Source organism: Cornus florida, unplaced genomic scaffold (genome assembly GCF_030987335.1).
Source record: "Cornus florida cultivar Cherokee Brave unplaced genomic scaffold, ASM3098733v1 CherokeeBrave_3.0.0_Hap2_Chr02, whole genome shotgun sequence".
Lineage (NCBI taxonomy): Eukaryota > Viridiplantae > Streptophyta > Magnoliopsida > Cornales > Cornaceae > Cornus > Cornus florida.
In genome coordinates, this window is record NW_026775572.1 from 9,337,954 (window position 1) to 9,365,215 (window position 27,262).

A 27,262-nucleotide genomic window follows, 5' to 3' on the forward strand; every position below is an offset into this window, starting at 1 on the left:
GACTGTCACAAGCTGCAGTTGAACTCTTGAAGAATATATATTGATCATGTTAGCATTCTCATATTCTGACTTTGAGATAAATGAACCATTTTCTTCAAACATTGACATTTTATCCTATAAAAATTGACAAACTAACACCTGTTTTATTTATTGTTTCTTATAAAAATTGACAAACTAACAAGAAAAATAGTCACCCTCTTTTAGATCCTTTCATAGTGAATATATCTCTTCTTTTTTAGATTAATTTCTAGACGTGAAGGAATTGTTGACACCCTATAATGAATCATTTGACAAACTACACCATTCATGTGCTAATAATATATCCTTCAGTTCTTGAATGTGATAGAAAGTGAGAAGTAGAATACCTCACATTTTATTATTTTATTTTTATTTATTATTTTATTTTATACTATTATGTCCAATTTCAATTCTGAATTATGAATTTCACAATAAGAAGAAGTGACAGGGGTAGTTGCACAAGGTCGAAATACCAATCATGAAAGTCATAATTAATGCATGTTTACTACTTTTATGGAACTTTAAAATATAACCTTTGAGAATAAAATTACCCTTTAAAATTAAAATTATTTCCTCCTTCGGTTTTGGTATGTGTATGTATATATATATATATATATACACACACAAATATAAATATAATCTTCATTCTTTCCTTTGTAATTGATTTTTTCCTTTTTATCCCCTCTCCTCTCTAAATTCATATTCGTGAATGATTAAAAAAAAAAAAAAAAAAAAAAAAAAAACCTCTTATATGAAAAGATTCTTTCCTTTTCTTATATGAAAAAAATCCTCTTATTTTTGGTAAAAAAATAAAATCTTAAAAAGTAATTTAATCTTAAAAATTTATGTTTTAAAGTTTCATAAAAGTAAGAAGAATAAATTAATGATGACTTTCATAATTAATATTTCAATCAATCAAAGATGGGACTGTGAGATGGGATACTCAGCAATTCCAGAAAATTAAAAGCAGTCACAAGCAAAATGATTCAGGCGCACGTTAGAAAGTAACAAGCTCACAAGATAAATAAGAGAGGGAAGGGAGAGTGCGGTTGGCGGGTAAATGGCGCTAAAAGCAGAAAGTGAGACCCAATAAAAAGTGAGAATTTTCAGTGGGAAAAACCACGACTCACCTGACAAAAATGGAATCCCCAATCCGAAAACGATGGCTTGAATTTTGCTCTCTTGCTTTCTCTCTCCATTATTTGTCAAACAAACATAATTTTTTTTCTTCTTTCTTCTTCGTTCTTGTTGCTACCAAAGTTCTCGTCGTTCATCCTCAACAAATTTCTACCCTCTCTCTCTCTAAAACTCCCTCTTTCTCTCTCTAAAGTTGGACCTCTCCCCATGCCAACGGAGCAAAACAACTACTTTCTTCCATCAGAATCTCTCTCTTCCAAAAGGTACAATGTCGACCTTACGCAGAAATATGTCTGTGCGTGTATATTATTTATGTCGATTTTTTATTATTATTTTTTTTATTATTTTTTTTTGGGGGGACAATCTGCAGTTAAGTTTAGGTTTTCAATTCCCAATTATTAACCTTAATTCTCTGTTTCAATTATATACTGTTCGTGATTCTTTATAAAAAATGAAAAAAAAAAAAAAAAAAAGGGGGGGAACTTTCCTTAGGAAAAGTCTTAATTCTGTCACTTTTATTGTAGTTTTGGTTTGCGTTTTTGAGTGACTATAAACTCTGTTCAAATAAACCACATACTTAGTCTTTTAAGTTGGGTGAAATGTTTTGTTTCGATTATCTTTTTGAAATTTTCTCAGCATCCAAGATCAAAAATTAAATTTGATCAAATTAATGGGGATAATTCCTTTTCTATGTGAAGTTTGAAACCCACTAAATACTCTGTGTTCTCTTTATGCCTATTTATGCCAATTAGTGTAGTTCTTATATTTAAAAACTCTGAATATTTTTGCTTTGTTTCATGGAATAGGTTGATTATATATCCATCTACTTCAACATATTCCTTCAAATTATAGTTAAGTAACTATTTCAGAACTCCTTATACAAAATAATTATTATAAATCAACAAAATCTAGTCCTTTCATGGCCTCAATTGCTATGAAGTCCATGGTTGTTTTTGTCCTTTCATGACCTTTAATTAACAATGTGCACAGAGTATTATTCGGTGACGTGCATTGGGTTGTTTAAGTTGGGGGCTTTGCATGGTACAAATGTATGCAATTCACTGAAGATAGGTTGTGTTTCTTAATTCTGGTTTTGCGATGTTGATCAGGTTTGGGAATTAGGAAAGCTATAGCTACGTTCGTATATCAATGAAGTGGATTCCAAAGTAATTCATTGTTAATAATGGGAAAGAAGTTGCAGCAGAAACGCTCTGGCATTTCAGTAGACAATAATCGTCAGGGATGCATGTGGGGCGTGCTTCATGTTCTTCACTACCATCGCTGGCGTTGTGTCAAGAAAATGATTCCACACAGGAGCCGTGGCGGTGGAAAGCATGATGCTGGTAAGCCATCTTGACTCTCATTTAATGTTTTATATCAGTTCTAGACAGCTTTTGTCAAGGTGTGTTAATGTGTGAGCTATGTGCGCTTTGTTATTCCATTGGGATCATGAGATAGATAAAGGATACATACGCAAATGGGATGTCATTGTGATGTACTTCAGTCTATTATACACCTTTATTCAGTTAGTGGTTATTCACAAGCCTGAGCTGGTACAAAGTGTTTGATTCCATGGATTTTTAAGTGATAATTTGTGTTTCTAATTAATAACCCCTTTCCTTGTTCAGGAGTTGAAAATCCAGGAAATGAAATAAAATCAACCGATGCCGGTGAAATGCTGCAAGAACATGTTGATACTGAAATGGACAACTCCCTTGTAAGTTTGTGCAAGTCTTGCAATATGATTTTTATTTGCATGCTTTTCTTGTTTGACTGAAAAAAAAAAAAAAAAAAATTCGAAGGCTTTACCTTCGGTTTTTTTTAAATATTTTTCCAGTTACAAGTTTTAAAATGCTCTTATCAGAATAAAACCTATTTTTGGTCAAATTGCCAAGGTTATTATATAAATTTCATTAAGAAAGTATCTATAAAAAAATAACAGGGTGAAGAAAAGACAACAGAGGTAGTAGCCAAAAGATCAGTGAAATCTCGAATAAAAGCTTTGATTTCTGAGGAGGTGTCTAAGAGAAAGGTCCGACATAGAAGATGTTGTTCCTACCCTGCGCAAACTCAACTTACACGAACTATTTCCATCCATCGTCTAGAACCTTTAAATCTGGATCACCCAGTTGAAGCTGCTTTAAATAATGATACACCAGGAAATATTCACCTAGGTAGTGAAGACTCTTCTGCTGCCAGCACTTTGGACATAATGCAATCAAAGGTCTGTGAGGAACGGGTTGCCAGCAACAAAACGTGTGAGTTGTGTGCCACCACTCTTACTATGAATTACTTGGGACAAAGTCCGGTTTATGAGAGTGGGAAGCAACCCATTGGGAATCACACACCTTCTTGTGAGAAGTTCAACAAAGCAGCGCAAGATCTGTTGGAACCTAGAAACGATGTTTCAGTCCACAAGTCAAACCAATCTCTGGATTCTGTGGGTATATTCAACAGGGAAAAGGAGTTATTCCTGAAAATTCTACAAGATCCAAGCTCTCCATTGGCACATCACTTCCATGGACGACGAGCATTCAACTCAAAGGTAGGAATAAGCAAGTCTGTGTCATTCCCTTTGGCTGGCTCATCAGGCAGAAGGTCTGTCTGGCCAAGCAAGCTTAAACACAAGCAGGAGACCAAGTCTCGTGCAGAAGGGGAAGAGAAATTTAAATTTGGTAGTCAAGCTGAGACATCGGTTGAATTGGAGTCTAAGGAAGATATAAGTGAGAATTCAGTGTCACAGGGAGCAGATTATCGGGTGAATTGCATTCCAAGATCATGCTTGGCAAGGTCTGAGTCTGTTGACAAGTTTTCTTCAGTTTCCCCCTGCCAGCTGAACGATCCTGAAAATAAAGTAGCATTTAAGCGCATCAAGAATCTTAGACAAAAGATAAAACATGCAATGAAAGAGAGCAAAAAGGAGAAGTATCGGATCTCTATGGATGCAATCCTTCACAAAATTCCTTATGGCCATAGGTTGTCCAGAGGCATGAAGGAGGAGACTGCTGATTTCGGCAAGGAGCCAGCTATGGACAGAAGTAGTAAAAACATTCCTAAAAGTGGTTGTGAGAATCATCAGTCTGTTACTGCTCTAAGCAAGGGTGGACTGCAATCAATCCGAAGAACATCATCTTTTGATGAATCATTGGATCGATATTGTAAGTTATTTGAGTCCAGTTTCAACAAAGAAGCCAAAAATCATATTTCTGAGAGAGTAAAGTCGAGAGCAGAAGAGATACCTTCTTCTGATGGGAGTAGTCCAAAACCCTTGGGTAGAATTCTTTCCTTACCTGATCTCAGATCATATCTTCAAAATGAGGAATCTCCCAAGGATATGTCTTCAGGGATACCAATAAGGACAGCTGTAAACAGTACTTTGGGTAGAGGAAATAGCAGGTTTGATGAACAGAAAACTTTAGGTTCAGAAAATGCAACTGTGTTAGATTCCAAGGAAGATATTGGAAGTCAAAAAGTTGGTGAATCATATCTGATTACAGAGGAAAAGGTGGGATTAACATCATTAGCAAATGATGAGGCAAAAGCTAAAGTGGATTGGACTCTTGATAGACTGGGGAACTTGACAACAGGGGAAAGTGCTTCTCATGATGAGCATGAAATTCTGCACAATTCTAAGGTGGCAGAACCGAGTCCAAATTCTGTACTTGACTCCAATTTTCAAGAGGATATAACCAGCCCGGCAAATCCCTCCATATCAGAAGGTATATCCACTTGCCAACTGTTTCTTCTCCGTCATCATTTTCTTTACCTCTTACTTAATGTACGTCATGCAACAACTACATGTGTCCGTCCGTGGAGAGAGACACAAAGAGATGCACAAATTTTGTGCATAATTAACATCACTTTATATCATGACAGTAGATAAAAATAAAAAATAAAAAAAAAAGAATCCTTTGAGGTTGATACTCTAATATTCATTGTTCAAACTGCCATTGTTGGATTACATGGCCTAGGAAACATTGTAGCCCATGAACTTGAAAGATTTCTGTCCTCATGGTAACATTTTCTAGTGGATATAACTTAGAAATCCGTGAATACATTCTTTTGACAATATAGTATCCAGACCATCAATTATATATTCCTCTTATGTAAAAACAATATTCAATAATTTGGTCATATGTTTGCTAATTTAATGTGGTCAAAATTATGATTCATGGAATATCAATCCCTCTTTAACCATCTTTGTGTCATATGGCTGAAAGTGGATGTCTCATGATTTGGTTTGATGAAAGCAGGGCTAGAATTAAAACCAAGATGCCTCTTTTTTGATGGAGTAGATACTTCAGATTCTTCGGCCAATCAGCAAGATGAGACAGGCATGGATTCTCCTACTTTGGCTGAGAGCAAAGTTGACCTAGAGAAAAAAGGAACTCCAACTAAGCAATTCAATATTGACTTTCCGCAAGTTCTAGTGGACACAGAAGACTTAGCTGAGTTCAATTATGTAAGAGATGTGCTGGAGTTATCTGGCTTCAGCAGGAATGAGTTTCTTGGGACATGGCATTCCGTTGACCAGCCACTGGACCCTTCTATGTTTGAGGAAGTGGAAGGCTATGAAACGGACGATTCTGAAAATGAAGAAGGTGCCAATAGTAATAATCTGCTTTTGTTTGATCTAATCAATGAGGTTTTATTGGAGATTTATGAGAGATCATTCATGTACTGCCCCATACGCTTGTCTTCCCGTTCTCACATCCATCCAATGCCGGTGGGATTCCATGTTCTTGAAGAGGTCTGGGCAAATATAAGCTGTTGCTTGAGATGTAGACCTGAGGTTGACCAGTCATTGGATGATGCTGTGAGCCGGGATCTAGCAAAAAGTGATGGATGGATGAACCTCCAATTTGATGCTGAGTGTGTCGGGCTAGAGCTGGAGGACATGATATTTGATGATCTCTTAGAGGAACTTATTTGTACTTGAGCTTGTTGCAGCCAGCTAGATCAGGTTCTCTTCTGAAGCAGCTTTCTTGCTGATATATATTTTTTCGTGTATATTAATTGTGAAATTGATATTGCTTCACTTAGATTCATAGAAAATAGTTGGGAAAGAGATGAGGGATAAAAAAAAAAAAAAAAAATTTCCCTTGACAACAAAATCTATATACACTGTACTGTTGTGAAATTTTAAATTGTAACAGTTCATGTTAAAAGTAGAAATTAATAAGTGAAATTTCTCAAGAGTGCTATATTGTTCTCACTCAGTGGTCCTGTTCTAAATGTGAAATCAATTAATAGCTCCATTTTGATCCTTTTGAATGGTTAATTTCTGATTTAACAACTTAGGACTACGATTCAAGTCTTAATGAAATAATAAATCATATATATTTAAACGATGTAATACAACATGAACACAATTATTAGATTTTGTTGCAGAGGATCATCAAAGCTCCAACCTACCAGCATATTTTGCATTGCATAATGTAACCAAATTTCGGTTGCATGTTGACTCTGGATGGCTCATTTTATGCTTTTAGAAATCAAATTCCATATTAACTTCGTAGTTTGTTTTTTTTGTCTTCAATACTACCTTGTATTTTATTTCTATAAATTTCCTCAAAAATTAATTATGATTTTTCTACAGGTTTAGTTTCCACTTCTAATTTGTATTTTTCAGAAAATAATACATAAAATATATAATATTCCTTAAAAAATAGTTATGATTTTTTCAATTTTCAGTCTGGGAAAGAAAAAATAAAAATAAAAAAACAACTTGCTTTCACAATATTTTCTTTCATATGCGAGAGGAAGACTGCAAAAATTGCAAATTTTTATTTTAATAAGTTATATTCTTATTTGATTAGTTCAATTGTTGTGTATATTTAGTTCAATGGTTGTGAAATAGAATAACAATTTATTGAAATAACAAACAACTAATTAGAACCAGTTAACAACGAGATATACGCGGGAAAAGGAGTTATAATAGGTGTGGATGGGGGGACTAACATCACGAGAGATCATGACACGTGTACGGTGAATGGAAACTGCTCTCTCTCCTTAACTGCATTATAAATTGGATTCATGGGTCAAGCCTTAATACTCGTTCTATAATTGATTGATTGTTTGCTTGGCATTCATCAATATCTTCTTTCTGCTCAGTTTTCTTGAAACAACTTTCTCTCTCTAAAAAATGTCTTGCTGCGGAGGGAACTGTGGCTGTGGCTCTGACTGCAAGTGTGGTAACGACTGTAAAGGGTAAGGCTTTGATCTTATTTCAAGTTGTTTGTTTTCCGGGAAATTAAAACCTCTGTTGGCATTAAAAAATGAGAAATGTTGAGTGCGATCGTGACTGCACAATGTTAGCCCTTAAATGTGTGGGCTTGACTGTGAAACCCACAAAATTCAAAGACTGAGTTTGCACCAACAAATAATTTGTTTTCTTTATACAGTTTATTGAAAAGAAATATCTGGAGACAAAAAAATGTTTACCACTCTTTCCTGGAATATATTTAGTATTATTATTTTTCCCACAAAACTTTTTAGGAGAAAATTAAAAGAAAAACAAACTAAGATTTTTATTTGGTTTTCTGTAATATGGGTTCTTATGAAACTTTTTCTTTTTGTCATTTTTACATGAGAATTCATAACTTGATTATACTTAATGATATAATAATACTTTTAAATATTTCCTCTGTTCTTTTTCTGTTAAGTTTTACCTCTGTTTCTTTATTGCAAAAAAACAAAAAAAAATGTTAATAAATATTCATTGTTGATATGTTGAATGTTTTCTATAATGGTGACAGATGCAAAATGTACCCTGACATGGGTTACTCAGAGAAGACAACAAGCCAGACTCTTATTACTGGTGTTGCACCCCAGAAGGCGTATGTGTATATAACATATATAATTAGTATATAATTAGAATGAAAATAAAATGTCAATATATATTTGTTATTATATGGAGCTAATTAAAATAATTTGATGTTTATGATGCAGATACTTTGTGGGATCTTCTGAGAGTGGTGTGGGAGCTGAGAATGATGCCTGCAAGTGCAAACCCTGCACCTGTAATCCTTGCACTTGTAAATGAGAGTGACGCCAACAAGTCTATATAAAGCAGAGAGATATATATATATATATATATATATATATATATATGATGAATAATATTATATACATATATAGCTAATAATAATGATGTATGTATTTGTTAAAGCTTCTAAATGAAGCTTTTCTATGGTGTTTAGAATAATAAGGTGGGCGTGGTTTGCATGCTCTGAGTTGCGCTTGTGTTTGTATAATGCAAGTGAATTGTAGGTGATGATGCGTCTCTGCTGTTCATGGGATCTTCTATTATGTTAAACAAGAGAGTGAGTTTGGTTGAATTAATGAAAACTCCTTTCTTCTACTAGAATTGGCTTCTTTTATTATTATTATGATTTTGATTTCAAAACTCACTTAATTATAGTTTGAATTTTATTTTTTTGGGAATATATATATTTTTAAAATTATATATTAAAAAAATAAAGTAGAAAAGCAAAAATCATACAACAACCTTTAAATCTATTATGCAATATTCGTTATGGGAGGGAAATGAAATAATAGAAATAATTTATATTCATGTTTGAATAGATAAGGAGAGAAGAAAGAAACTCTTAGTATTCATGAGACGTGGGAGAGAAAAGAAAAGAAATGATAGCAATTAAATTACTATCATATCTTCTATCTATAATTTCGGAGGTAGTTTTGCAAGCCAATATTATAATTTTGATTTTTGGAGGTTAATTTTGGTATTATGAAAGTATCACTAACTCACTTTCCTTTCTCTCCAAACCTTCTCATTTTTTAAAGAACATAATGTGAGGGATTTGGAGAGATAACTATTCTTTTTAATCTTCCTCAATCCTTTCTTTTCATCCATTACGTGTCCAGGGTCTTTTGTTCTTCTTGGCATCTGTTATTTTGGCACAAATATTTTTGGTTCTTAAAAAGAAACAGTTCGAGAAGGTTCAATTGTCCGAAATGAATTTCTAGATTCGCGGATTTATCAACATCAAGTTCGTAAAAATTCTCGTTGGCGATTATGTATGGTCAAAAAATTGAATTATGAAAGAAAAACTTTTGCTTGTTTATATTCTTTTTCTACTAGATGCCGGGAATTTCTCAAATCTTTCTATCCAAACACAACATTCCTTATCCTTTCTTTTCTTTTCTTTCCCAATCTCCCAAATCCTCCCATCCAAACGAGGCCGAAAGAAATTCGGATACCTGGTACTAGAAACTCCTTTAAAATGTTACTATGAAGTTCCCCCTCCTCCCCCTCAAACAAACATCAAAGGGTAGTTGCAGCATGGCAAATACACAAGTAATACCTAAAATAACAAGTTTCTGTTCTCCATACAAATTTTGTATTATTCTTCCAATCGATTATATGGAATTGTCAAACATTATTTTGCTTTTTTTCACCTAGGGTAGTTTAGCAGAAAGAAAAAATTAACAGCTCCATATTTCTCTAATCCACGACAATTCTATCAATTAGTAACATAAAATAAATGAATATCATCATGTTCATTATTACATGGAGGAAATTGATACAGGTGATAAAAATAAATAAATAAAAATTGTTACAAAGTAAAATTTGAATTGATGGAGGAAATTCAGCTGCAAGTTTTTCCAAGCAACCGGGTGTTGCATATAACAGTTAATCTAATCAAATATACGTTTGGCAGCTCTGCCAAACATATTGTGCACCTGCAACACGATTTAATATAGTTGATTAAATTTTCATGATCATGGTTTAGACTTTAGACCAACCTTTGAATATCAATTAACAGTATTATTACCTGCTTGGATGAGAGGCCTATCTTCTCCAAATCACCTAGCTGCAAGCAACAACAGTTCGAGATATCAGTGTAAGTCTTATTTTTATAAATTAAAGGAAATTAATATTCACATCTTCATTTTGAAAAGTTTCTTACCCTTTTTACTGGACTTAATTCTCTAAGCTCAAGTATGTACTCAGCCATCTTCTCTCCAATTCCCTGTATATTAGTAGAGTTGGAAAAAAAAAAAAAAAAATCAATAACTTGGGAAGGCTAATATCTGGATTGTTGCATTTGATCAGTTGATTATACCTTCAGTTCCAGTAGCTCCTCCCTGAAATGTAGAGTTGTAAAGATAGTAAGTTCTCTAAATTTCAAACGAAAAAAAAAAAAAATATATATATATATATACACACACACACATATATTTAAAGAAAAGAAAAGGAAACATAACTTACCTGCTTGCTGTATTCAAGAAATCGATATATTCTTGAACTAGGGAGCTCTGTACATTCGAATTATAAAGATCAGGAACACAAGTACAAAAGACAAAGGAGAAACTTCGAGCTGTCAAATGTTATTACAAACCTTGACATGAGAGCTAAGTGCATTAAATTTATCAAGTGGGGTGCCAAATGTTTGATCATCTCTTGATGATATAGTCTCTACGTTTACATTGGAGTTTATAGGGGAGAGAACTTTTCTTAGGGAGCTTTGAAGTGCTCTTATTTTATCACAAATTGGCGAAGATCCAAGTGAGTCAATAGATTTGATGCTTGTTGTCTTGTCTTCATTGTCCAATGATCCATCTACAGAGGAGGAGAACAAATGTTAAGCCTTAAAACAGTCTAATTAAATTGAACTAAAATAAACATGTGCTTCTTATACGAATGCAATTTTATTTTATTTTTAATTTTTGTTTAGTGTAAAGCAGCAGAGATCAGGTTAACATTCAAGCTAATAAAAAGTCTCAATAGGAGAAAGATACCAGGTATGTATCTCTTTGACTCAAATGCAATATCATCAGTGTAAACCTTGATCCCTTCTTCTGTGTTGCCCCTGAGAGTATGTTCCGGATTCTGCAAATAAAAAATTCAATGTGGAAATGCAAGATATTAAATTGTGCAACAGGCTTTATTTCCTTTACTGTATGTAACAAAACATAAAAACTAAGATTAAATGAATGAAGCCCAAAATCGCCCCCATCTTCTGAAATTGTTGCACACCACGTTTCTACTTTGCAAGGATATACATATCCTGCTAAATCTACGAAAAGATTTTTTATGCATATTCTCCGCATTCTAACTCGAAGTGACAGTGTGATCTCCTCTTTCTTTTACATGATAAAAGAACTGTGCAAGACATAGCATTCCTATTAACAAATAATAGAGTTATATACTATATTATTTGTTAATAGGAATGCTATGTCTATTAGCTCCAAGCAGCAAGAAGAATTAAATGTTTTACCTCCATGCCTACATCAACTGGACCTCCATTGTTGAATAGATTTCTGCGAGACATAGTCCTGCAAGTGAATCACATAATTACGACTGTTAGAGGAACCAAGGAAGGCTTATACTGTGTAAGGCTAAGAAGTTCAAATAGCAATCCCAGACCTTTCTTTTGCATTAGAACCACATTGATTGGTGTTAGTCTTTTCTTTTGCAGAGCTCTGATATGCAAAGGGTTTTCTTGCAGAGGTCACAGAATTGGGAGTTTGGCTCAAAAATGGAGAACCAAATGCCCCTATTCTTTGCGCACTCTTTGTTTTTCCTTTAGATTCTAGCCAAGCACGAAGCTTTGCTTCCATGTCAACTTTATCTTTTCTGAGCTGAAGAAACAAAATTAGAGATGTGACGAGATCGAGCTGCCAAGCTGACCGTATGAACAGACTCTTGGTACTCTCCCGGATTCTATTAACAACAAAGAAAATTAAGTTCCTATCTCAGTACAATCTGAATAACAATCAATTAAAAGCAGCAAAAGATATTATGATAACTCAAAACTTCTTACCAAACAAGCAACCATTAAAGAGCGACTAGTTCCTCCAAGAGAATCTTGCAATATTCTGGTCAGTTTGCTTTCTCGATATGGCACTCGAGGCTTGTTGTTATTTAGTGCATAAATCACATTCGAAAGTGCAAATAAGGACTGATTAATTTTGGCACTTTCTTGGAGACGAATACCTTCATTGCAGGTCCTTCTATTATCTTCATTACCTGATCAAATCATACATAAAATTCAGGAAATATGAAATATTACAATTCAACCCACATTCAAATGGCACAATTTTATCATAATTAAGCCACTGAAAGTGAAAGGGTAATCAAGAACCTGCTAAATCTATGAGGTTAAGCTTCCCAGTAACAGCAGAACCATCACCACAAGGAGATGAAATAGTAACCACAAGCACACCGTGGCTTCTACTAGAGACATCATTAAGACCCGTATGCGCAACCTTCCGCCTCTGAATTCCACAAGAAAACACCTCATTGAATTCGGACATCGTGTTGATAGGGATCCGAGACAGTCCCTTTAGATGAATCTGGCCATCTTTGTCATCCAACACAGCAATTTCCTTCCCTTTGAGTTCCAAAAGATCATAACACCTGTCCATATAGACCTCATAGTATGAAATCTCTGCAGTACTTCCTGTTATCTGGCACATAGACAGAATTTTCGACATGGCTAGAGGCATTAGACCTCGGTTCTCAACACTCCCCTGCATCATCATCATCCAAGTCCTCTTTATTTCCATCAGAATCACAATAGCCACAATTCAAAAAAAAAAAAAAAAAAAAAAAATTGAAAAAGAAAATTAAACCTAGCCTTATAAAGTTGGATATTGTGTGCAAGTGTGTGTTAGAGAATTAAAATATTGGATTTTTTTTTTTTTTTTTCCCTGAGAACTGAAGATCAGAAAACCCTAAAAAAAAATTAATAAAAGAAAAAATAAAAACTATTTTCAAATAATTGTCTGTCACTCATAAAACAAAAAATTATTTTTAGCAAACTATAAAAGACGGGTCTCTAAAAAACAAACATTTTTTTAACCGAGTTTCCTCATATATTGTCAAGCAGGTTTTTGTAATTTTTTTTTTATTTTCAGTTCTCAAAATACAAAAAATTGTTTCCAAACTTAACCAAGGAGGCCCAAATGTCTTTTACAATTATCTGAAAACAGTTTTCTGTGTTTTGAGTTCTTGACCAAGAAGACGACCCTTAGAGCAAGCAATGTCCTGATTTCAAAGCTCACCCTCACCTGATAATTAGAATAAAAATATGTGTTGATCCAAAAAAAGGTCAGGTGGTTAATATGGCATCAGAGCAGGATCGTACGTATGTTATCATAGCCAAAAGTTTTGGGTTTAAACCTTACTGTCACCCTGATTAAAATTGAAAATCATCGGTGATAAGACCTTGGTGATTGAGGCCACAAGAGAAGACATGATAGCTTATGCTTTTACTAACATTATGGTTTTGGATGGAAAGGGGGAAATTTTTTGATGAAGTGCACACGAAATATTCAGATTAAGGCTTCTATTTGTCAAGAAATAGACCTGCATGGTGTAGGTTTTTCCGCTGCCAGTAGCCCCGTATGCAAAGATAGTGGCATTGCAGCTCCGAAAGATCACCGGAATCAAAGGGCTAACTTCTTTGTCGAAAATCTGATGAACATTGTTATCTTCTTGGCCAAAGAATGAATCCAATTTATAGCACTCATTTCGACTACACCCAAAAAGAAACAACCTAGAATCAGAATTATTAACCAAACCCTAGAAAACTTGACAGCAGATTGTGGTTTCGGAACAAGAAATTTCTAACCTGGTTTCTTGATCTTTGAGATGAACAGTTACTTCTTCGCTAGTCTCAATTGGGTCAAGAACAGATACGCAAGGGACCGGGCTGCCATTTTTTGAGGCGATTTCACGAGGAAGAAAGGGACGAACCCTTACAATGACCCTGACCTTTGAGATCGAATTGGGATTTGAATTTGAGGGTTTTGCGGGAGTGAAAAAAGCTTCGACCTTTTTGGGAGTGTGAAATGAATTCGTTTGAGTCGCCATTGACAAGGAACTTAGAGAGAGATAGAGAGATTTTTTTATTTTGCAGAAGAAACTAATGGATCTTGAAGACAGAGGAACAGGTGAAGATGTGGTGAAGAGAGAGAAAAAAGTAAGAGAGTTTTGGATCATCTGACCGTTGGAAGACCTGCGCTTTTTCTTTTGAATTTGCTTGGGAGTTGGGGCTCGTGTACTGTGTACCTTTGTGGGGCCCTTCACAACTCCCATATGTGTTCCCTTTTTTTAATTTATTTTTCTCCAAATTATATATATACCAGGTAGTATATAAAATACCAGAGGGTCTTTGGCCTAATGGTATAACCTTCCTATCTCTGCAGAAGATGAGAGGGGTTCAAGTCCTGACCTGATTAAAAAAGGGTGTATGTTTGCTTTACTGAAAAAAAAAGGGCGTCCTAAAATCCAAGCATATTTTTGATTTTGTCTTAAGGGTAAATTTGGTATTAGAAAAATTAAATTAGTCTTTCATTTCCCACCATTTTTTGGATGATTGAAAAAGTTAGTGATTAATCCTCTCTATCCCTCCAAAACTCTTCGTTCCCTTTATATTTAAGTGTGTGGGATAATATTCAACAACTTAAGTTAATATGTTTGAGTATAAGTGTCTCGTCTGCAGTCTTTGATCTAGGGTCAAGTCATGTCATGTCCAACACCAATTCGAAAGATATTTGGGTCACAAATTAAGGTGAGGTCCCACTATCGAATTAAGAGGAGATGGTCATGTAACCCACACAATCGGGGCTGTTTGGTTATTTCTATTTATTTATTTTTTTGTTTTTTACTTAAATTAATGTTTTGAATTTTGAGCATTTTTTTAGAAACGTTTCAACATTATGTAAAAAATATATTTTTTACCAAATACAATTTTTTTTTCTCACTATTTTCATCACCACTAAATTAGTGTTTTGAATTTTGATCATTATTCGTGAAAACGTTTCAATGCTGTATAATAATTTTTTTTTTTTTTTTTTTTACCAAATACGATTTTTTTCACTGTTCACTAATATAGTACCCAACAAAAATAAAAACACAAAAAACAAACGTGGATCGAGCATGCCCTTGGTTTGTCATTATTTGTGGAATTGTTGGATTTATATTTTTGTATAAATTGTATATTGGTTTTTAAACTCTATGACTATATTGTATTTGCTTCCTTTTTAACATTTTTATTTTTGTTGCTAGAATTTACAACGGTTAGGATTAATTATTCTCCTTTTACCTTTCATTGTACTTTCAACGTCTACTTTCATTTTAAAATAATTGAAAAAAAACTCTATTTATTAATTAGTTTTTAATTGTGTTTTGCCCTTACAAAATTAATGTCAGATGGACTGTACATTATACATCTAATTGCTAGTAATTTGCAGAATATTCTGAACATTTTTTATACCCTACCTCCATTAATCTTTCCTTTCCATCTTGGTTAATTAACAAAAATATCAGAATGGACTATACATTATAGCTCACCTCCATAATACCCATCAAATATTCGATATCTTAGGGATGCCACACAATCATATCCATCCAATGAACCTTCAACTGCAATTTTCCTACGGTCAAATAATTCAAAGTGGACGGTCCATATTAAATGCCCAGCAAGATTATTTGCACACCGTTGATGTCGCGTGATCTGACGTTCCAGCAGATAATTACCCTAACACACTCGGTTAGTTATAACGTATCTCTCATACACAAACTACTTAAACCTTGATTGTTAAATTCCAATCTAACGGTGCAAAAGTACCCGGGAAGCATCCACAGCTCCTAACATGTTCGATATTTAAAGAATGGCTATAAGAGGAGAGTGCCGTTTGAGGTTCAAACTTTGATCCTTAACGTTTACGTGAACCGTCAACCGCCGTTAAAAGGTACAAGCTTTCTAAAGCCTACAAAGTACAATCATTCTATAACGGCAGGAAACGGAGACGTCGGTGGCCCTATTCGTTATATATGAAATTTGCATATATTGATATTTATATTTTCTTTAAGTCTGTCTCTGTTTCAACGGGCGAGGTTTTCTTTCGAGCGAAAAGCTCTTTCTCTCTCTCTCTAAATATCAGAGTTTTCTTGGGCTGCAAGAGGTTCGAACGTGATGTTCTCTCGATGAGCTTGATTTTGATTCAACAAACTTCTCTGCGAGCAGAGGTACTTTGCTTTCAGATTTATCTAATTGTTTTTTTTCGAATTTAATTTTTCGTTTAAATTCGCAACTGTTTCTGATAATTCGAAACCGTTCTTCTTATTTTGCACTTGTTCTGATTCCTTTATTTTTAATTAGTTTTTTTTTTCTTATGTTATTTATTTATTTTTGATGCGAAAGCCCTAGAACTGTTATAATTGGGTTTTATTAATCATGTTTTGATCTGTGTATTAGTTCCGAGATCTGGATTAGTTTGTTTTTATTACTGGAGGTTCGGAACTGTTGATCGTGACTAGGGTTTTTAGGGTTTTGTACTGAATGAATCTTTAGTTTATTGAATCGGTCTGAGGGTTTTGTTTGTTTATTGTGTTATTGGTTTTGATTAGGTTGTAAGGTTTTGGAAGTGAAAATTCCAAGGAGATGGCGGAGATGAAAATGGAGGAATTCTGTCTCGAGAACAAACAATCAGCTGCCGCATCAAACTCTTCTTTTTCTGAAGGCAGTGGCAGTGTTACGCTCAAGTCCCCGGGAATAGGCAGTCCCACTTCTATGTCACCTTCTCATAGGTACTGTCCTTTAACTTGTATAACTGTTACATCGTTTAAACTGGGAATCACTTATTCTAATTGAACTTTGTGAGCAAGTGAAAAACATAATTTTGATAAGTTTTAAGAAATAATAAATAATAAAAAATAAAAAATAGAACAATTCCAAAACATTCTAAATCCAACCAAGAGCAAAATAGGTTAAACTAAGGTCAACTAAAGTTCAAAATTACCTTTTAACATAAATGTGTGATTGGATATCCGTAAACCTTGCACTTCTGTTTTGATGCGGAATATGCCAACACATAACTCAATTTCCTAACAAGACAACACTGGCAACCAGAATGAGGGTTTTAGTTGTGGGCTGCCATCCAACATGAGATCTTGAAGACCATAGGTGCATTGACAATTGGTCTCAAAACAACGTATTCATGGACATGTTCCTATTTGGAAGGTTTGTGATTGATATGGGAATCTTGCAATTGATATGGGACACCGACAATCTATGTTATTTTTACTTTAGAGAGAACTCTTTTTTTTTTGGTGATAACTAGATGATACGATATGGACGTGTCTTGAATATGAGACCGTCAAAATAGAACAAAATTAAGGGCAGGGTGCAACCTCACCAGTGCATTGTTCTATTGGTGGCACTAATTACAGGATTTTAGAAAAACATTCGTTTATGGATTAGCAAACATTTTTCAACAAGTTCATGATTTCTTTGAAGGGACGACAGCTGGAACATATTCAAATTTCAAGCATTGATTGGTATTCAAAATCTGCAGTTGATATTGATGCTAATGAAATCGTACAAGATCTAGTTCAAGAAAATCATTGAATAGCATATCGTTATAGCAGTAATGAGAGGGCATTTATTTGTGAGCTATGATCTTTTCTTATTATTACTATTCAAAATCCGTTGTTCTTTTTTGTCATTTTGATTGTGATAATGTACTGAGTTGATGAACAAGAAGGTATTGAAATCTTTGATTTTTGAAGTTAAGGAAGTCAAGCAACAATAAATCCTTGACGAGATTGAAGATCACAAATTAAAGGTTGATGGTTCTTCAATTAGAATTCCATTTAAAGAAGAAATGTACAATTTTGAAACTGTATGTGAGGAAAACTTTAATTTTTAGTGATTGTTTTTGGATTCATTGAAATTTATTAAAAAAGAAATTTGGCTTGTGTAACTTGAACGGAAATCGAGTTGTTGAAGTATCCAGGACATTTTTTTTTTTTGGTTTTGATTCTTTTGAAAGGACAATAATTGAAGATAAAGTTGTAAAATCAAGGATGAATATTTGTTTCATTTTATTTCTTTGAATGGGAGGGGCTTACGTAGAGCAGATTGCATAGTTTTAGCCACAATCATTGGATCTTTTAGTTTTATTTTTCTTCTAATTCTCACTTTTTAGAATTATAGGATTTAATTTTCATAACATTAGTAGTTTTTAGGGTACTTATAGTAGCATTCAAGTTCTTATAGGTTGTTGTGATGGTTAGGGTAATTTTAGGAAGGTTATCACTTGTAATTAAAGTTATACAAGGCCTATATGGAATAGGCTTTTTAGGGAAAAAAACAAAAATAAATCTTATTATTCTTCTATAATAAACTTTAAGAGAGTCTTCTCTTGTTATTCCTTGTGAATTTGAGGGCCGTGAATTCTAGGATTCAGGTTTTTCTTTTTGCTTCCTCTGTGTCACATGGAGGATAAAACACATGTGCTAATTCCCATTGCACTTAAGAACTAAAAAATGTATAATGTTTTACTTAAAAGTTGTATGCACATAGTTTGAAATCCAAAAATTTGCAACCATGTTATGGACATTTTCCAATAATAAGAACATATTTCAAATTAACATTCCAAACACTTCTATAATCTATAGTCTCTCCCCACCATCTAGCATATGGCCTATGGATGTCACCAGAAGAATTATGTAATTTTTTTGTTCAATTTTCTATTTTTTCAGTCTTACACTGTATTATTATTAATTTTATTTTCACTTTTTTCTGGGAAGTCTTAAATTTTATTTTGCATGGGATTCATACTTCTTGGATTGGAAAATTATATGATGATGGTGAATTTTGGATTTGTAGGAGGACAACAGGCCCAATTAGACGAGCTAAGGGGGGTTGGACTCCACAGGAGGTAAGCAGTTTTCTGTAACTAGTGAACATAATTTATATTTCATGACGGAATTTTTTTTATAGTTGCACTGAACCTTTTTGTTAGCGAGTCTTCCGTTTGAGTTCTTAAGTCATACAGCCTTGATTTTTAGACTGGTGTTTAAATTAAAGAAACTTCTGGTTTTCCAACAATGTAGGCGTGGATTCACACTATTTTAAAACCATCACTCTTTCACATGATTATAGTTCGGATCTGCGAGTGTTGATCTGTGTTCCTCTGTCTCTTTGCTGCCTTTGTCTTAATTATACTGTGTTCATCTGTCTCTTCGATGATTTTCTCTTAATTACTCTTTTGGGGATCATAGTCTTCTTCTGCTAACAACCTTTTCAATTTGCTACAGGATGATACATTAAAAAAAGCTGTTGCCACTTTCAAGGGGAAGTGCTGGAAGAAAATAGGTTTTGATCTTCACTCTACGGTGTCTCTAATATTTATTACTTACTATTAAAGCTACAATGCAGTTGGTAGTTATTGGTGGACCTTGACCAGACTGAAATTTAAGAATTTTTATAGTATTCCTCGTCATAAATTTAGGATTTAACTTATTATGGTTTTGCTATTTATAAGTTTATTATATCAAATGCCATTAGATTTTGGGGAAGCTTGTCATAAAAATTTATAGTATTCCTCATCATAAATTTAGGATTTAACTTATTAAGGTTATGCTAGTTATAAGTTTATTATATCAAATGCCATTGGATTTTGGGGAAGCTTGTCATAGTTTGCACCGAAAAGCTGACTTCACATGGTTCAAACCCGCTACATTGTGCTGAAGTTGTGCTATCATAGAGTTATCACAAAAAGATTTTATGTTATCATTTCTTCTTCTTCGATCTAAACTTTCAAAAGAAACTGAGAACTTTCACATTCCTTCATGTTGACGTGTAGTACTTTGGAAGAGTAGGGAATTTAAGATTTGGTCATGCTTTAACCACCCAGGGTTTGGTAAGGAGTGTCAAAACTCTAAATTAACAGCCTAATATATCTTGGGTGCATGTTTGTAGACCTAGAATCAATTTGTTGGAATACTGAGCAAGTTATGATTTATGATTGAGATGGTATTCCATCCACCAGAAAGAATTTGTTTCATTGTCAGAAAGCAGGTGTCAGTACATGTCTGGGAGCCACTCTCTCGGATTGATGGTCAAGATCCATACTTATTATTTGGTTTGACCTTTATAATGCAAGGTAGATGATGTAGAAACTGAAAATATAGGATTAGGGCAGATATAGTTTGGACAAGACTTTATTAAGTTGAGTTGATGTAGATAATGTATAAATGAGGAATAATTAGTATTCTTGTATGCTTGATATTCCATGACACCCTTGATGAAGAAGTAAACCAGCAATTGGGGTTTGCAGGATCTATATTCAGAACGGCTTACGAGCTCTGCGAAAAACTTTTGATTTTTGATTTGGAAATTTATTTAATTTATAAATACTAAGAAAACATTGTTACTCTATTATGGCTAATTGCAATTTTCCTCTTTTCTACTTGGTTAAAGTCCACTTAGCAACTTTTTTTATTTCTACTTACGTTTATATATTTTCCTGTTTCTCTAGATATGCAATTGTGATTCAATTATCAAGTAAAGATTATGCAGTTTATTATGTCATTGTCGCATCATACAATATATGCTTGAGCTGTTAGCCCATGTTTCCTTGCAAATGGAATTTGTAAATCTTCTGAAGTCATTGTTATGAGATTGGTAGATATCAGGGTTGCAAAGGAACCGAGCTGAGCAGAGGTTTAGGTTGTTCAGGCTCGGCTCACCTAGACTATAAGGGTGTTTGGGCCAAGCTCGAGCTCGGCTTGCCAGTTCTCTGACGATTTCGAGCTCGAGCTCGTGAGTATATATATATATATATGTATGTGTATGTATATCAAATGAATCAAGTGGTAACATATCGTTTTCGGAGACAAAATTGCCACCATCTTCAACCATTAATCAGTTCTTCATCAGCTCCTTCGCCGTCTTCAAGTACCAACCACTAATCTCCGATACCACTAACAATAGTGAGGGAATAGAGAGAGCAAAGTAACATTGGTCGCCGGTGGAGTTGAAGGGAGGCTGGTGCGAAGGCCAGTGAGGGAATAAAGAGAGAGCAAAGTAATCTTGGTTGCCGGTGCAATGGCCAGAGGAGTTGCAACTTGCAGAGTTACACAAGTTGCTGAACTTGCAGAAGCGGTGCTCTTCTTGCGGTTGTTCGGCAAGGCTTAGATTAAATCATGACTTGGGTCATTGGGTTACTTAGTTAAATTGACTAAATTTGTATGATGGACTTATCAATTGGGCCAACTAAAAATATATATTTACGTGGGCTAAACTTGTATAGGTGGGACAAGTTTTTAAATATATAAAATAAATTTTATGTATTTTTATGTAAACGAGCTTGTTCACAAGCTCAACAAGCCAAGCCTGGCATTGTTCAAGCTTGGCTCGTTTACGTAACGAATGAGCCCGAGCCCAAGCCCGAGCCGAGCTTTTAACGAGTCGAGCCCGAACTATCATGAATAGCTCGGTTCATTTGCAGCCCTAGTAGATTTTGTCACAAAGGACCTGCATTTACTTAGAATAAGAGAAATGGGTAAACAATCTACTGTTACCATTTGGAGAAATGGAAATAAATTGTTAATGCATGCTTGGCGGTATCCCTTTTTTGTTTGGTGGTTGTTGTTGATAGGTAAGTCCCACACGCACCAATTATTACCCCATTGGGGATTTGATTGAACCTTTGACCTTCCATTGGAAGGAGGAGATACCATTAGGGATAAGCCCTCTTGGTGGTGGTGTGCATGGTGATATCAGTAAGTCTGTTCAGATAATATATTTCCCCGAGTTATATTATCAAATATAGCATCAATCTTAATAGTTAATTAATCCAAGGTATTTTGTTGTATTCCTGGACCTAATATTATATTACTCAAGTTTTCAACAATTTTAACAATGACTGGACTACATATTTTGTCATGAACGAGGGATAAAATGAATACATGCAAGCTATCACACATGGTCTGCAATATAGTTTTTCATTTTATTCTCTCTAAGACTCTATCTGAGAGCTAAATTGTTTCGTGCAATAACTTCTGTCATACAGGTTATGGCATTGTTCTTAAACTAGATGAGAAGCTTGCAGAAGATTTGACATAATTAATTTAGTTGCAGAATTGATATGGATACTGCTTTTAATAGCTTTAAGATGCACTTGCAAAGAAATTGAAATAACTAAAAATAATAATTTTTTGGTGAAAATGCTATCTGTTAAGTCATCTAAGTAAGTTGCAAACATTGACTAATGTAAATGTTTGCAATTAATATGCTGTATATCTGCTGAAGAAAACAAACTAGTTACAGCACTTTGAGGTGCAATCTTATTCTTTATTCTCAATACTGGTATCAAATTGCTTAAGTACAGTCTATTGTTGCACTCTGAATGGGAGGCCTATCTTAATATTTGTATCTTGATGGTGTATGCAGCTGAGTTCTTTCCTGATAGATCGGAAGTGCAATGCCTGCATCGGTGGCAGAAGGTTCTCAATCCAGAACTTGTTAAAGGACCTTGGACTCAAGAGGTTGGAACCTAGCTTCTTTCCCTTTTCTATTGATATTTGTTCTTGAGGATTGTTTTAAAACATTTTATCTTGACAAGGTATCTTGTTTTTTGATTGATAACAAAAGAAATTTATTGATTAAAGGAGTACATAAATGAAAATTCTTTAAACAAAGAGACTTCCCAAAGGAGGAATACTCCCTAAAAAATCATAATATTGTCAACACAGAGGATCTCAAAATACAATTATATCAACCTAGGATGATATTAGCTACAAAAATCTACAGCTATACCCAAGACAACTCCATGCCAATGTCTTCCATTGAACTGAAAAGTTCCATTAGTGATGAGTTTTTCATTCGCCACAAGAGTATCTATAACATTTTTTATCTGTGACAATCAACCCCTTACATCTCTTGCAATCCATCTTTTTATGCTACCTTATTTATATAAATATCATCAAATTTTGTCGATTAAGCTCACCCCAAATATGATATACCAGGCCAGCATAAGCCAGTCTAGAAACCATCAGAGGAAAAGATGTACTATATCCTTCATTTTAGCTCTAGCCCATTTGTATAACTAACCCATACTTTTGAAAGGCCTCTTGTGTTGGTCTCTGGTAAAATAACCAGTGCTTGTATTTGAAAATTAAACGCTTTGCTGCTTGTTTGGTTCATAGGAGGATGAAAAAATTACTGAACTGGTCGCAAAATACGGTCCTACAAAATGGTCTATCATAGCGAAGTCTTTGCCAGGTCGTATAGGGAAACAATGCCGTGAGAGGTAATTTTATGACTCAATAGAATCGTTATTTTATTTTATATTTTGGTTTGAAGTTACTATCTTTATTCTTTTATTATTATTTTGAGTCATTTATTAATTGAATATTTTCAGGTGGCACAATCATTTAAATCCAGATATAAAAAAGGATGCTTGGACATTAGACGAGGAGCTTGCCCTGATGAGTGCCCATCGGGCACATGGGAACAAATGGGCTGAAATAGCAAAGGTTCTTCCTGGAAGGTACTCATTTATGTATAGTATGTCAATTCTGAAAGAGGAAACAGAGTGGCCAATTTGGTAGATCACAAAGAAATAGCCGTTCCTTGGCATTTGCTAGTTTTTATTTTGGCTAATTTCTAAATCTAAAGTTTTGTTCATGTGCAATGTTCAGAGAAATTGCACGATCATAAACTAAGAAGCGAATGAAGTGGGGGCAGGGCATCAAATCTCCTTTTCCCTGCTAAAAGGAGAAGGGTTAGGATTTTTTAATATCACAAACATCTGAAAGCTATATTTGTTTGAGCTGCCAGAAGTAAAGAACAAATTGATTTTAATTTCTAAATAATTCGTTGGTATTTTTGGTCACTCTCACGCTACAATTTTTCCCTCACAAGTGTAGCCGATCAAGGAAATTTAACAACTTGCAAATTGCCTTTCTAACTTTGCTTTTATCCCATTAAGCGTGTCCTATTTGACATACAGGGTATGATTGCGATGGAAATATGTTTATGTTATGGCATAAATTTCATAATTTTAGGGCTGTGGATGAACAGCTCTTGCTTCGCTCATTTAGAGCCTGGCTTGTGTTTGTTCAGAGCTTGTTTACTAAACAACTTGAGCCCAAAGAAATTTGGCTCACAAACTCATGGGTGGAGCCTGCTCGTGAAGAACCCAAGCTGCCGCGAGATCAGCTTTTGAAAATCATAATGGACTGAAGCTGAGTCCACAAACAAATTACCAGAGCCCAACCAATCTCGAGCTTGGCGTGGTTCATTTATATCTCTAATTATGATATGGAGAATGCATCATATTCTTTAATTAGACCAATCAATCCATATAGGGAATCATGGCTGGGTGAATGATGGAGGCTTGATCTGTGCGAGGAAAACCTAAAAGTAATGTTGGAGGTTAGATTTGTATCGAGTCCACCTCTTTGAACACCCTGCATTGGTGAGACCAACATTGGGTGGTGTAAGTATGTGGAGTAGTTTTTTTTTTTTTTTTTTTTTGATTATTTTATTTTATTTTATGCGAGAGTAGTTCATTATTAGTTTCCTTCAATTATAAGCCAACCTTTGGGTTTTGGGGGAATGCGATCATTTTATATTGTTACCTTTTCTGTATCACTAGTTGATTGTAAACCAGTTAATCATCATTTAGAATATGGTTCTCGCAATGAAAGCAAAGTTTATTATTAATGATTTTGAGCGTTAGAATCAGGGGTGGCAATTTAGTTCGACCCGGCGGGTTCCCGCTCCGCACCGTAGTCGGATGCCAAAAGTGCCAAGACGGGAAGTCGCTTAAGCGAGAAAGGAGTATTCTTTCCCCGCATGAAGTACACACTAAGCCCCTTTGATCTTGGGGGGTGATATATAATCTGAATTCTGAAATATCTTTATATAAATGAGAACAACTGGCTGCATTTAAGAGAAGATAAAATTCAAGATTCAAGGGTTTTTGTAAAGTTTGGAATCCTGCTGAATGCATGTGCTTTTATGTTGCGCATTGCAGTATGTGCTTTTGTGTTGCTCATCACTCATCTTCCTTTATATGAAAGGCAGGCTTTTTAACCTTGATGCTCATTGAAGACTTATTGCATATCTTGTAATTAACAAACAAATCTTTCCAGTTACCTATCTGACTAATAAAACTAAGGCGTTGGCTTGTATATGGAAGGCAGGCTTTCTAACCTCGATGCTCATTGAAGACTTATTCCATATCTTGTAATTAAAACAAACAAATATTTCCAGCTACCTATCTGACTAATAAAACTAAGGCATTGGCTTGTATGAAATTCAACCAAACAAGGTTGGAGGAGCACAATGAACCATTTGGAGTGCCATGTGAACTGTGCACGCATTTCACGTACTAATTTGAACCAATTCTTGCTGGTGATTAAATTTTGTTTATGCAGGACTGACAATGCAATAAAGAATCACTGGAATAGTTCCTTAAAGAAGAAGCTAGATTTCTACTTGGCTACTGGGAATCTTCCACCAGTAGTGAAGAATGGTCTCCAGAATGGTGCAAAAGACATTAACAGAACAGCTTCAACTGGGAAACTGCTTGTTTGTTCGAATAGAGGATCAGAGTCAACTGCCCAAACTTCATCAGGAACTACAGATGTATGTAAATTAGAAGAAGATGACAAAGATCAGTTAGAGTCCTCAACCCCCCTTCTCGATTTGGCTGCTACATCCAGTGTTCCTTCAAATGAGTCTGCTGATTCTATAGGTGTAAAATGCAGGCCATTGTCATCAAATATAGATTTTGGCTACAGTCATTCAAATATAGCAGTTGAGAGACGTAGAAGCAATGGTGAAATCAATCGGGATAAAGAGAGTGGTACTTCGTTGCAGTTCAATGTTCCAATATACGGTTCATTGTACTATGAACCACTGCAATTAGAAAGTTTTGGTCCATCAAGTTCCATTGTTTCAAATATGCAATGGATGCAGTCAGAATTTGACTCTAGTCCAATTACGTCGCCTGTTAGTTTCTCCACACCGCCTTGTGTAAAGAGTGGCAGTTTGTGTGGACAAAGTCCAGAATCTATATTGAAAATTGCTGCTAAGAGCTTCCCCAATACACCTTCCATATTACGGAAGAGAAAGATCAGAGTTCAAACACCTCTGCAATTGCGTAAAAGTAGTTCTGAACAAGAACAAAATAAGAACAGTTTGGAGAAGTTTGGGTCACGAGATGGAAGTTTGTGTGAAAATTCTGCATGTTTTGATAGTGCTACTACCAATGTGCTACGTAATGGTGCGACTCTTAATGCATCTCCTCCGTATCAGTTAAGATCCAAAAGAACTGCTGTTTTCAAGTCTGTGGAAAAGCAACTTGATTTCACATTCAACAAGGAGCATTGTGATGATGGTAATACCAAATCTGGGGATTTGATTGTTGAGGGAAACTCTCCAGTGACCAAAGATTGTTCGCATGCATCAAAGATTGGTGTGACCTAGGACAAAAAACTGTAAGTGCTTTCTTGAGCTGCTACTTTTGCTGACAAATGTGCTCTAGGTTTATCATCTGTAGCCTTTGCTAAAACAACTGCCAATGAATGGCTTGTTCTTTATGCATTCATTTTAAACAAATGTGCTCTAGTTTGATTTCTGTTCTTTACTAGTTGCTTGAGAACTAAAACTAGACTCACTAGGATTAATCAGAAAGTATTCATTATAAATTGTAATTGCCGAGTCAAATGAAAAATCATTCTTACAATGTCGCGGGTGTGAAAGGTTGTCTCAATGTTATGTTTATTTTTTTTATCTTTGGTTGTTGCTAGCCCTAAAAAGTTTCCACCTGGGTGGGTCTTATTGCTATTATTACTTCCACACTTGTTTTTGTTTGTTTGTTTGGGCAGCGAGGAGCATAGGACATGAATATTATTTATTTGATTATTTCTTCTTATGCATATAGGGATGAAGTGTGGAGATACTCTTGAAGTTGGGTAAGTTCTCCCAAGAATGGCAGCTGAATTTCCCAATATACAGAACTCTTTTAAAAAGAGGCAGGCCACGATGAACATTCTAATGCTACAAATCTCTGTAGTGCCATGAATCAATCATAATCAATCATCTCGTGGATGCACGCACTTAACACCAGTCGTTCTCAGGTACATGCATCACTTCTCATCATATCGTCGTGGAAAAAATTCAGTGGTAGTGTATGTTCCTTGTCATCTGTGTTATTGCAGAATAAGAAATGATGGGTTCCAGTTTAATAGATTTGTACATAAATTTCCTTAGAGGAGAGGAAGGGATTATTTTATTTTCCCATTGAAAGTATCCCTTTTATTTCATTA

The 27,262-nt window shown here is 34.7% G+C and overlaps 3 protein-coding genes across 5 annotated transcripts; 2 read left to right on the top strand and 1 right to left on the bottom strand.

Annotated features, from left to right (window-relative positions):
• Nucleotides 1–1,046: 1,046 nt before the first annotated feature.
• LOC132293530 (uncharacterized) lies at nucleotides 1,047–7,994 on the top strand. 3 transcript variants are annotated; one of them, XM_059791057.1, is made up of 6 exons: nucleotides 1,047–1,418; nucleotides 2,265–2,498; nucleotides 2,784–2,872; nucleotides 3,098–4,874; nucleotides 5,409–6,118; nucleotides 7,914–7,994. In XM_059791057.1, the coding sequence occupies exons 2-5, from the start codon at nucleotides 2,339–2,341 to the stop codon at nucleotides 6,092–6,094; spliced, it is 2,712 nt and encodes a 903-aa protein (XP_059647040.1). In that variant the 5' UTR covers nucleotides 1,047–1,418; nucleotides 2,265–2,338; the 3' UTR covers nucleotides 6,095–6,118; nucleotides 7,914–7,994. The 3 variants fall into 3 exon arrangements, with proteins under 3 accessions (XP_059647040.1, XP_059647038.1, XP_059647037.1); XM_059791055.1 differs by lacking the exon at nucleotides 7,914–7,994 and adding an exon at nucleotides 7,270–7,365 and having other exon boundaries at nucleotides 1,048–1,418; XM_059791054.1 differs by lacking the exon at nucleotides 7,914–7,994 and having other exon boundaries at nucleotides 1,048–1,418; nucleotides 5,409–6,351.
• Nucleotides 7,995–9,636: 1,642 nt separating this feature from the next.
• Nucleotides 9,637–14,277, bottom strand: LOC132293531 (kinesin-like protein KIN-10B). Its single transcript, XM_059791058.1, is given in 14 exon segments — nucleotides 9,637–9,861; nucleotides 9,954–9,992; nucleotides 10,089–10,151; nucleotides 10,245–10,266; nucleotides 10,391–10,437; nucleotides 10,521–10,741; nucleotides 10,921–11,011; nucleotides 11,400–11,457; nucleotides 11,549–11,758; nucleotides 11,760–11,845; nucleotides 11,946–12,151; nucleotides 12,267–12,654; nucleotides 13,493–13,661; nucleotides 13,758–14,277. Coding segments are annotated over 14 exon segments (2,112 nt in total). The 5' UTR covers nucleotides 14,225–14,277; the 3' UTR covers nucleotides 9,637–9,816.
• A 1,721-nt stretch (nucleotides 14,278–15,998) lies between these two features.
• Nucleotides 15,999–27,262, top strand: LOC132293532 (transcription factor MYB3R-3). Its single transcript, XM_059791059.1, has 9 exons — nucleotides 15,999–16,159; nucleotides 16,541–16,720; nucleotides 18,804–18,855; nucleotides 19,235–19,292; nucleotides 22,374–22,468; nucleotides 23,129–23,232; nucleotides 23,344–23,472; nucleotides 25,367–26,431; nucleotides 26,878–27,262. The coding sequence occupies exons 2-8, from the start codon at nucleotides 16,575–16,577 to the stop codon at nucleotides 26,418–26,420; spliced, it is 1,638 nt and encodes a 545-aa protein (XP_059647042.1). The 5' UTR covers nucleotides 15,999–16,159; nucleotides 16,541–16,574; the 3' UTR covers nucleotides 26,421–26,431; nucleotides 26,878–27,262.